The sequence below is a fragment of the Tupaia chinensis genome, unplaced genomic scaffold (genome assembly GCF_000334495.1).
Source record: "Tupaia chinensis unplaced genomic scaffold, TupChi_1.0 Scaffold000237_1, whole genome shotgun sequence".
Classification (NCBI taxonomy): Eukaryota; Metazoa; Chordata; class Mammalia; order Scandentia; family Tupaiidae; genus Tupaia; species Tupaia belangeri.
This window is the reverse complement of record NW_006159715.1, coordinates 2,808,748-2,821,041: the sequence shown is the minus strand read 5'-3', so window position 1 is coordinate 2,821,041 and position 12,294 is coordinate 2,808,748. Positions and strand designations below refer to the sequence as shown.

Here is a 12,294-nt window from a genome sequence, read left to right as displayed (position 1 = left end):
TTACAGCTCTTTTTTGGGGGGAGGGCAGGGGTAGGGGGGAGAAGATTTCCTTGCTTTAGGGCATGTGTGCTTTCAAGAGGGAGAGAACGTGAGAAATTGCCCCCCAGGGGAGATGGCCATGCTGCAATATCTTCATTCTTCCCTCCAGATTTTAGGCATGCACCAACATGTATACGGCATGAGTTTAAAGCCGCTGGATCTGTGACTCAACTTGCAGTTGGCCCTGTGGGAGTCCAGTGCCTTAACCACTATGCCATCTGCTGACCCTTAATAGGGATCATTTTTTACACTTACTTTTTTATAACAATTTCTAAAAGTACTTAGTAAAAAATTTAAAGCATTTATGGAAAGCTGCCTATTTTATGACTTCAGTTTTGTATTTTAAGCACAGCATTGTATTTTGCTAATTACCCTCTACTTATTTTATAATTGAATTGTCAAGATAATATTCTTTCCAAAGTTATTTAATATACATTTTTATTTTAAATTGTTTGCCATAGGGATGGGACAGTGCATCCACCACCCCCAAATAACCTAAGATCACACTACAATCTTCTTCATTTCTTCATCCTGTTGAGATTTGGGGCACTCATACACACAACTGGTATATTTTTCAAACCACCAGGGCCAGAATTCAAACTGTCCTTCAGTCATGTGGGATCTGGCTCCCTTACCTCTAGGTCACAGGGTTGGCCCCGTAACTATTTATTGAGTTTTTGCTATATGTTTGCCACTTAAGTGGGTAAACAAGGGTCCTCAAAATGAATGGCATTCACTTCATCCTTAAGGATCTCACAATCTTCTGGACATCTTAAAATATTTTATTTAAGGAGTCAGCAGGTGGCCCCCAAAGGGTTGTAAAACACTGGATAGATGTGCATATGCATTCCCCAAATCCTGACAGGCTGCAGAATGAAGGCAAAAGGATTGCCACTTGATCACACGCAGTTGGAGGGTGTATACTCGCTTACTTGCTCGCTCTCTCCTCCCTCTCTTGGGGGTCTTTGTACCCTTTGGCAATAAGAAAATAGATATATTTCACTTATTTAGAAATGAGAGATTCTACACACACGTGTAGTTTTCTAGATGACCGAAGTTTATTCTTTAAGATAATAGAGCTTTTAAAATGAAGTTCCTTAAAGAATGCCTTAGATGTATTCTTCCATTTTCTCAACTGAATAAACAGAACCATCTTAATTTCTTTTAGGGTGATTAATATTTATCATTACAAGCATCCACAGTTTTTCAGTTGTTTTTTTTTAAATCTCTCCTGTCTACTGTTATTTTCACAGCTGTTAATGCATACTACTTATTTAAAATTCTGCCTTTCTTAAAATGTATTTCTAATTTGTTAAGGACAGCATCTTTTTTTAAAGAATTATTTTATTATTTAACTTTATTCATGTATTTTAGTTTGACCAGAGAGAAAGAGAAAGTGAGAAAGCAAGCCACCAGGTCTGGAACTCAAACCACAGTCAGCCATGTGGGAGTCCAGCACCCTTAACCATCATACCACGTGCCAACCCAAGGAGGACCACATTCTTCATATGTCCAACTTTTTCAGTTTAATCTTATGTATGAGATTATGAGAAATGGCCATGGAATAAATAGGTTAACATAGTTTTTGCCTCCAATTAAGTTTATGGGCTTCTGACTTTCAGACTGTTTAGTTTCTTTGAATTACTGTTGGTGGTCTTATTTAAAATTTAAGCAAAAGCTACCACATGAGTGAATCTTAAACTTTTTATGCTAAGTGAAGAAAAATTTTAAAAACAATAATTACATGTTATATTATAAAAGTTCCATTGTATGATATGTCCAGAGTAGAGAAATGTGTAGCGTTTGAAAGTACTCTGATGTTTGCCACAGGTTGGAGGAAAGAGGAAATACAGAATTGCTGCCAATGGCTATAGTGGGTTTCTTTTTGGAAAATTATTTGAATTGGATAGTGGTGATGATTGATTTATAGTAAAAGTATAATTCATATTTTCTTTAGGGATAGTAGAAATTCAGTTATGCAGGACCAGCAGATAGCATAATGATTAGGTCACTAGACTCCCACATGGCCGACCATGGTTATAGTCCCTGACCTTGAGGCTTGAAACTTACACAGGGAGTGTATGTATGCATGCATGCCCAAAATCCAAAGAGGAGAATGGAGGACAGGGGGAGAAGGGATTGCAGCTTGGCCATCCCTCCATGGTAGGGGTTGGGGTGGCGGGGTGGTGATTTCTTTCTTTCTGTTTCTGTGTTTCTCTGACAAGCACACATGCTCCATAGCAAAAATCTCTCAAAAAACAAGATTCAGTTACACATCAAATGAAAATTTAGATGATATCCACTGTAAACAACAAACAAGTTTATTTAGTAGAATTTTGCCTTGATGCTAACTCCCTAATGTTTTGTTTTGGTTTTTGGGGTTTTTTTTGCTATAGGGCGTGTGCGCTCGCCAGACAGACAGAGAGAGACATAGAGACAGAAAGCGAGAAATCAGCCCCCAGGGGGGATGGTCACGCCGCAATCCCTTTTCCTCCATTCTCCTCTTGGTATCTTGGGCACGCACACACACGTGCCCGGCGTGAGTTTTAAGCCACCGGGTCCAGGACGCGAACCGCGGTCGACTACGTGGGAGTCCAGCGACATAGCCATTACACTAACTGCTGGTTCCCTCCCTAACGTTTTTAATACATAGATATCAGGGTGGAGGGAATGTGTGAGCTCTAAATATCTACTATATTTTAATAGCAAAAGATAACAATAATTAAAAATAAAAAAACAATGTTTTGCATTTTTCTTCATTAAGACAAATTGCAAAATCATCAAAATGCAATATTTCTCTTTGAAAGTTTTTCTGTACTTAAAAGATTTTTTATTTATGATAGAGTGTGAGAGTGTATATGCACTCATGAGAAAGAGAGGGGATGAAAGATAGAGGGGTAAGCATCTTCTGCAGGATCTGGGTATGCCACAATCCTCTTCCTCCAGTCATCTAACTTTATGGATCTTGGATTTCGTATCTCCTGCAAGTTTCAGGCCGAGTAGGCCACGGTTTTGAACTGTAGTCACTATGTGGGATCCAGCATCTCTTGATCAGCACATTACTCAGGTGCTAGAGAACTGGTGCCAGTCTTCAGAATTTTTAATTACACTTTATAATTTGTCATACCAGTGTTTAGAAATGAGTGATACCTTTGGTTTTTAAGTTTTAATAAGCTCACAAACACATTTTTCTGTTTGTATTTTTAGGCTATGGAGTTATTAGTAGAGAAAGCAATCAGTAGTGCTTCTAGTCCTCAAAGCCCTGGAGATGCACTAAGAAGAGTTTTTGAGTGCATTTCTTCAGGGATAATCCTTAAAGGTGAGTTTTACATTGTTTTTAGTGAAGTAGAATGTTGTTTGAAAAAGAACTTTTATTTTACAAATGGATAATGCTAATGTTTTTGTTTCTTTATGGTGGTTACTGTAGGTAGCCCAGGACTTCTGGATCCTTGTGAAAAGGATCCCTTTGATACCTTAGCAACAATGACTGACCAGCAGCGTGAAGACATCACATCCAGTGCACAGGTACTGTGTTCTATTACTAATCCCAAAGTTGTGTTGGGTTACTCCCCTTAAGATAACTTTTTTTTTAATGTCCTTTGCATGAAGTTACTATAAACTATTTTTCTTCTTTAATAAGTAAGCTCTTAGAGAAGATCCTGCAAAAGTTTATCTCAAATTCAATTTCAGTCATTGAATTTTAAAATGTACTATTTAAATATATTGGTACATATAATTAACTGTATTATATAATATAAAAACAGCAATATTTGTTGTCTCATTAAATCTGGGTATTAAGTAATATGTCAAGATCAGCAGAAACTCTTGTCTTCTGGTTGTATAGAAGTGATAGGCTGTGTGGTAATGGCCATGGTTAAAATTTAGAATTTCCTGGGACCAGCAATTGGTGTAATGACTATGTTGCTGGACTCCCATGTAGTTGACTGCGTTCGAGTCCCGGACCCCGTGGCTTAAACTCACGCCAGGCGCGGGTATGTGCATGCCCAAGATCCCAAGAGGGGAATGGAGGAAAAGGGATTGCAGTGTGGCCATCCCCCCCCAGGAGGTAATTTCTTGCTTTCTATCTCTGTCTCTGTCTCTTTCTGGCAAGCGTACACGCCCTGTAGCAAAAACCTCTCAAAAAAAAAAAAACAATTTAGACTTTCCTGAAACTGTCCAATATAATAAATAAAAGTGTGGGCTCTGGAGTCCCAATCTTCTTCTTCTTTTTTTTTTTTTTTTTTTTTTTGAGAGTTTTTTTTTCGCTATAGGGTGTGTGCACTCGCCGGACAGAGAGAGAGAGACCTAGAGACAGAAAGTGTAAAATCACCCCCCAGCGGGGGATGGTCACGCCGCAATCCCTTCTCCTCCATTCTCCTCTCGGGATCTTGGGCACGCACGCACACGCGCCCGGCGTGAGTTTTAAGCCACCAGGTCCGGGATGTGAACCGCAGTCGACTACATGGGAGTCCAGCGACATAGCCATTATGCTAACTGCTGGTTCCCTGGAGTCCCAATCTTGAATTTGGATAGTAGCTCTATTGTCTCATCTATAAAATGGGAAATAAAAGCCATACGTATTTGTTTCAGAATTGCTGGGAAGATTAAGCAGGTGAACCTAATGGATAAATTACTTAAAATTGCCATAGCTTTCCTTTTTTTGCCTCTTACTCTGAGTAGGAGGGGGTAAAAGGTATACTAGGTGTGAATAAAAATGATCCACTCTGAGATGGTTAAGAGTTGTTGGGCATGGGACCAGCAGTTAGCATAATGGCTATGTCGCTGATCTCCCACGTAATCCACTGCGGTTCGCGTCCCGAACCCTGTGGCTTAAAATTCACGCTGGGCACGTGCGTGTGCATGCATGCCCAAGATCCCGAGAGGAGAATGGAAGAGAAGGGATTGTGGTGTGGCCATCCACCCTGGGGAGTGATTTCTCACTTTCTGACTCTCTGTCTCTCTGTCTCTGTCTGGCGAATGGATGCGCCCTATAGCAAAAACCTTTTTTTTTTAAAAAAAATGTTGTTGGGCTTGAGAGCTTGATTTATTCTTTTCTAATTAGTTATTTTTGTTTGATTGCATGATTTTGTTTTCAGGTAGGATCTCTGGTATGTAACCTTTCACCTCCTTTTTTAAAGTTAAAAATAGTTGTTCATTTTTGTTTATAATTTTTTTATTTATGTTTTAATTTGACCAGAGAGGGATGGAGTGAGAGAAAGAGCAAGTGGTTGGCCATGTGGGAGTCTTAACACCCCTAACTACCATGCCACCTGCTGACCCAAAAAGTAGTTGTTTTTTAAGAATTAAATTATGGGGGTCAGCAGACACGGTTGCAGTTTGAGTCCCAGACCTGCTGGCTTAAAAATCACTCCAAGCATGTGTGCATGTGTATGTATGCCCAGGATCCTGGGGAAATGGAGAAGGGATTGTGGTATGTGATTTCTCACTATCTATGTCTGTCTTTCTCTGTCTCTCTCTCCGGGGAGCACATGTGCCCTGGGGCAAAAATCTCTTTTTTTGGTGGGGGGAGGTTTCTGCTATAGGGCATGTGTTTTTGCCAGAAAGAGAAAGACCAAGAGACAAAAAGTAAGAAATTACCCCAAGAGACAGAAAGTAAGAAATTACCCTCCCAGGGGGGATGGCCATGCCACCATCCCTTCTCCATTCTCCTCTCGGGATCTTGGGCACACACACACACACACACATGCTCGGTATTAGTTTAAGCCACCGGGTCTGGGACTCGAACCACGGTCAACTACATGAGAGTCCAACGACATATCCATTACAGCACTGCTGATCCCAAAACCTCTTTAAAAATAACCAGAAAAAGAAATGGTGGAGCCAACAGATGGCCGCAAGGTTAAGGCACTGGATCCCACGTGGCCAGTGGTACAATTCAAGTCCCAGACCTAGTAGTTTGAAAATTACACTGTGTGTATATACGTATATGCCCAAAGTCCTAAGAGGAGAAGAGATTGCAGCATGGCCATCCTTTCTGGGGTGTGATTTCTCACTTTCTCTTTATTCCTCTTCCACTCTCTCTCTCCCCCTTCTCTGCCCCCCCTTCTCTGTCTCTCTGGTGAGCTCACACACCCTATAGCAAAATATACAAAAAGAATTAAATTATGACCAGGGGCCAGACAGTGGAGCAAAGGTGATGCTATTTGGACCCACAGGGAAGGAAGGCCCTAGGCTTGGATCCTAAGACCTCTCTGTGCAAGCTAGGTGTGCCCAGTCCTACATATATTCTGGTCTACTTGAGGCTGGGAATAGATCATCCCACAAAGAAAGAGAGAGTGCCCCCCTCTCTGTTTCACAGAAGAAATAAATGAGTACATTTAAAGTTAAATCATAGTCAGCTCCAGTGGTGCAATGTAAAGTAACTTCTGCTATACTGACACTATATGGTCAGGGCTCAGGTTCGTGTCCTAAGTTCTCCCTGTGCACATGGATGCCCATGTGCATAGTCCTTGATAACTGAAGTGCAATCACAGCATAAATTTCCTGCAAACAGGATTTTCAAGAAAACTTTAATTCTGCCAGATACCAAACATCCTTTAAAGTCATAGAAATTTAAAACAGTATAATTAAGACACAGAAGTAGACAAACCTTTTAAATCAAAGAGCCTAAAAGCAAAGCATTCATGTATAAGGGAATTAATGTTTAACAGAACACTACGAATCAATTGCAGAATGATGAAGCATCAGCACAATGGTATTGAGACAACTGGCTAGTGATCTGGAAAAAAATTTTACTTATATACGGATAAATTCCAAATGACTTAAAGAGCTACACATAAACAAATTCTCAGTATTAAGACAAATATAATTGCAAATGAGCCAATAACATAAAAAAAATAAGCTGCACTGATTTAAAAATTCAAGTTATAAATAGCAGTTAGGTATTGTTTTGCATATTATGCTTGTGAGCGATTTTTTTTTTCCAAGTTTTTTGCCATAGGGCACATGCACTCACTGGAGAGAGAGAGAGGGAGGGAAAGTGAGAAATTTCCCCCGGGGGGATAGCCACACAGTAATTTCTTCTATATTCAGGAGTTTGGACATACATGCACATGTACCCAGTGTGATATTTTAGCCACTGGTCCAGGGCACAAACGGTGGTCGGCCACGTGTGAGTCAAGCACCTTAACTACCACGCTACCTGCTGGCTCCGGGGATTTTATTATTATTATTACTATTACTATTTACGGTATTGGGGGCAGGTGTGGCAGAGGAATAATTGGACCGAATTACCGGGTTCCAAGGAACAAGTTGTATACACAGGGGTTTGTGTCCCATACCTCCCTGAACATGCCTGGCACATTTGTATGCCCAAGACCCTGTACTTGGGATACTGTACCCCCTTTCATTTCCCTATCTCTCTCCCAGTTTCCCTGTTCATCTCTCTTTCATGGAAGAAATAATTTTTTTAAAATATTCATAGGGGAGCAGCAGGTGGTATAGTGATTAAGGTGCTCGACTTCCATGTGGCCAACTACAGTTTGAGTCTTGGACCCAGCAGCTTGAAACTCAATGCTGGGCGCATGTGCATGTGTGCCCAAAATCCCAAGAAAGGAATGGAGTAGAGGTTGCCGTGTGGCATCCCCCTGGGAGGTGTTTTTTTGTTTTCTTTCTCTCTGGTGAGTGCATGCATTCTATAGCAAAAATTTCTCACCAAAAAAATAATATATATATATATATATATATATATATATATATATATATATATATATATATATATATATATATGTATATATACATATTTTTGTACACACACAGAGTATTCAGAGTGGAGAGGCATGCTTGCACACATATTATTAGTGGATATGTTAAATTAATGAGTATTACATTCTAGAGCTCCATTTGTCAATATCTACCAATTTCACATGGCTAGCAGTTTCATTACTAAAATTTTATATAACAGAACTTGTCACTTGAGTGCGCAGAAACATCTGTACACAGGTATTCATTATAGCACAATAATAAAAAATTGGAACTAGCCTAATTATAACCAATATGAAATTTGTTAGCAGTTTGGTTTGTCCACTTGAGTATAACTACAGTTCCTAAATTATATGTTCTCTGCCACGTGCCTAGGGATTTTATCACTAACCACTCTTTTTTGGGGGGGAGGGGTTTCACTATAGGGCACGTGCGCTCGCCAGACAGAGAGAGACATAGAGACAGAAAGCGAGAAATCACCCCCCAGGGGGGATCGTCACGCTGCAATCCCTTCTCCTCCATTTTCCTCTTGGGATCCTGGGCACACATGCACACGCGCCTGATGTGAGTTTTAAGCCACCGGGTCTGGGACTTGAACTGTGGTCGACTACGTGGGAGTCCAGCGACATAGCCATAATACTAACTGCTGGTTCCCCACTAACCACTCTTAAAGCAAGGAGCACAGGTTTTTCTTCCTTTGATATCACTTATTGTGTAGTTCATTTATTTTTATAAGATTTTTTTGAAGAATTATGTATTAAATTTTATTTATTCATTTACTTAATTTGACCAGAGAAAGAGAAGAAAGTGAGAAAGCAAGCCACCAGGTCTGGGACTCAAACTATGGTGGTCGGCCGTGTGGGAGTGTCCAGTGCCCTAGCCACCACACCACCTACTGGTTCCCTTTTTTTAGATTTTTTTATGTGTCTTGTTGCTACTAAATCGTAAGCTTCTTGAAAGCAGAAATTATGTTTATTTATATTCTTGCATAATGCTTAACTAGGTATCCGTTGAATAAGTAAGCATATGAATGAATGGTTAAATGAAAAAAAAGTTGAAGTGTAAAACTGGCAAGGTATGTATGTGTACAGCTTGTGCCTAAGCCCATGTATGTGGTGTCCACAGAAGAAAATGGGAAATACCTGGATATGAACAAAAGAAGGGCCTACTCAGTGAGAACAGTGCTTTTTCTTTTGCTGCATATTGTTTCAGGATGATGATGTTGATGTATTGTTTTTTTTTCTTTTTCTTTTTTTTAATAATTTGCTATAGTGTGTGGGCGCTCACTGAAGAGAAATAGGTCGGAGGGGAGTTGGGCGGGAACACCTCCGGGGAGCTGACCGCACAGTAGTCCTTTCTCCTCTCAGGATTTTGGGCACACACTCAACCTTACTGGGTGTGTCTTTGAAGCTACTGGGTCTTGGACCTGAACCTCGCAGTTGTCCATGTGGATCCAGCTACCTCTGGCTGGCCCTACTTTTTGTTTTTGTTTTTTTTTTTAATGAAGATAATGCTAAATTTCAAAGATTATTTTTTAAAATTTTGTGTTTTAGAAAACAAAAATAGGGGGGCCAGCAGTTGATATAATGGCTATGTTGCTGGATTCCCATGTAGTCAACTGCAGTTCAAGTTCCAGACCCAGTGGCTTAAACTCATGCCGGGCATGTGTGCATGCGTGCCCAAGATCCCGAGAGGAAAATGGAGGAGAAGGGATTGCAATGTGGCCAGCCCCCCCCCACCCCCCCGGGGGTGGTGATTTCTTGCTTTCTGTTTTTCTGTCTTTCTGGCAAGCGCATGTGCCCTACAGCAAAACAAACAAACAAACAAAAAATGATGCACAGAAAAGTCTGGAAGTAAAAATTTGAAAAAATATGGAGGCTACCAGAAGATGGTACAGTGATTATGTTTACTGTACATCCTCATGGTCAACCATGGTTTGGGTCCTGGGTCTGGGGGCTTGAAAATAATGCCAGGCACTTGTGAGTGCATGCCCAAGATCCCAGAAGAATGGAAGAAAAAGGATTGCAGCTTGGGGGAGTGATTTCTCACTTTCACTCTCACTGTTTGTCTGTCTGTCTGTCTGTGTCTCTCTCTCTCTCTCTCTCTCTCTCTCTCTTTCTCTCTCTTCAATGAGTACACATGCCCTATGGCAAAAACTTTGAAAAAAAAAAAATACAGGTTATTTCATTTGTCTTTTGAAACTAATTTGTCAAAAAAAAAATACGGGTTATTTCATTTGTCTCTTTTGAAACTAATTTGTCTAAGGTTTTTTGTTGTTTTAATTAACTTTTTTTATGTTACAGAGAGGATGCTATAAATTTTAATAACTTCTTTGTTGTTTTTTAACTATAAATTTTGACTCTTTATTTCAGTTTGCATTGAGACTCCTTGCATTCCGCCAGATACATAAAGTTCTAGGCATGGATCCATTACCGCAGATGAGCCAACGTTTTAACATCCACAACAACAGGAAACGAAGAAGGGATAGTGATGGAGTTGATGGATTTGAAGCTGAGGGGAAAAAAGACAAAAAAGATTATGATAACTTTTAAAAAGTTACTGTAAATCTTCAGTGTTAAAAACAGGTGCCCATTTGTTGGCTGTTTTTCATTCATAATAATGTCTACTTTGAAAAATTTATCAAGAATGTCATAGAAGAACCAAGTTTTTCTGTGATATTAAAAAGTCATTGTACAGTGTTAGGTATTATATGAATGGAAAGACACCAAAAAAAATTGTGCTCCGACTAGGGGAAAAACAGTGGTTCAAAATTTTTCCCCCATTATTTTGTTTTTATTTACTGGTTGCCCTAGCTCTATTTTTGTGTCTTTTATTAACTAGTGCATTGTCTTATTAAATCTTTACTGTATTTAATGCTGGATTTGTGCTTCAGTTGCTCTGTGTATTTTGATATTTTTATTTAGAAGGTTTGTTTGCTTTTGACACTAGTTGTAAGTTACTTTGTGTTATAGATGATATCCCTTGACCCTTCTTAATATTTTAAGCAGTACGTTTTTTTGTAACGTGAGACTGCAGAATTTTTTCCCTTTGTTACTCTTACATGTGAAGGATTATAACACAAAAAGTTATCCTGCCATTTGAGTGCTCAGAACTGAATGTTTCTGCAGATCTTGTGGCATTTGTCTCTCTAGTGTGATATACAAAGGTGTAATTAAGACAGATTTCTGTTAATCTAATCAAGTTTGCTGTTAGTTGTGCATTAGCAGTATAAAAGCTAATATATACTATATGGTCTTGCAACAGTTTTAAAGCCTCTGCATAATTGATAATAAAAATGCATGACATTTTTGTTTTTACTAGACTTTTACAATTATAATTTTAGGTTTAACACGTAGATCTTTGTACAGTTGACTTTTTGACATAGCAAGGCCAAAAATAACTTTCTGAATATTTTTTCTTCTGTATAAGTGGAAAGGGCATTTTTCACATAAGTGGGCTAACGAATATTTTCAAAAGATCTGTATCATTGTGCAACTAACAACAGTAATTAGCCCCTAATTATGGTGACAGATCCTTATTTGTGTGTGTGAGATTACTCTAGGAGCTATTATAGTATAACACAGTTGAATGATCCCCCCATACACACACAACCCATCACCCAGGATAATTTATAGTTGTTAACAGTGAGGTTGACAAAGTATTACTGATTTAAAACAAAAATTAAGATTATCTAAGAAAAAAAAAAAACAGAAAATTATTTGGTGTGGCCATCTTTACATGCTTATGTCTCCTACAAAAAGCTAAATATTCTAGCAGTGGTGTAATGAAAAGTTACATCTTACTGTTGATGTATGTATGCTCTGGTACACAGATGTCATTTTGTTGTCACAGCACTACAGTGAAATACACAAATAAAAACTTAAATTCATATAATGACTTAAATGTATTATATGTTAGAATTGACATCATATACTACTTTTGCTTTGAAAAGACTTATGCTTCAGTAAAACCATATTCAAATTTATTGGTATTATATCTTGTTATTCCTTATGAATGTTTGTTGACTATGCACATGATTTCTAGAATGTCTTGTGATTAATTACTGTATTGGTTCAAATTCTTTTTAGGGTCAGAATTTTTTCTCCCAGACTTAGAGGGCCAGGAAACTAGAAAACACTGGCAAAGTAGACCAGGAGACTTGGCACTTCTTGTATGTGTGTGTGCTAGAGGATGCATGCACTCACCAGAGCAAAGAGAGGAGGAATGGTCATACCTCAATCCCTTCACCTCCCTCCCTCTCTCTCTTTGAGATTTTAAAAACTTATTTTTAAATTATTTTAGAGAGCTTTTTGTTTTAATAGATTTTTCCTTCTCTTTTTTGAGAGAGATTTTTACTATAGAGTGCATGCACTCACTACAGAGGCAGAAAGGGAGAAATCACTCCCCAGGGGTGATCGCCACACTAGAGTCCCTTCTCCATTCTTCTGTTGGGATTTTGGGCACACATGCACACACGCCTGACATGAGTTTCAAGCTGCTGGGTCTGGGACTTGAAGCATGGTCAGCCATGTG

The 12,294-nt window shown here is 39.1% G+C and overlaps 1 protein-coding gene across 1 annotated transcript in view; it reads left to right on the top strand.

Annotated features, from left to right (window-relative positions):
- The window catches only part of ZFR (zinc finger RNA binding protein), a gene marked incomplete at its 5' end in the record, with an annotated part of 72,643 nt that extends 60,985 nt beyond the window's left edge, over positions 1–11,658 (top strand). The window contains 3 exon segments of the mRNA XM_014587815.1: positions 3,247–3,358; positions 3,467–3,564; positions 10,134–11,658. Of these exon segments, the coding sequence (XP_014443301.1) occupies positions 3,247–3,358; positions 3,467–3,564; positions 10,134–10,313 (390 nt within the window).
- Positions 11,659–12,294: the final 636 nt, after the last annotated feature.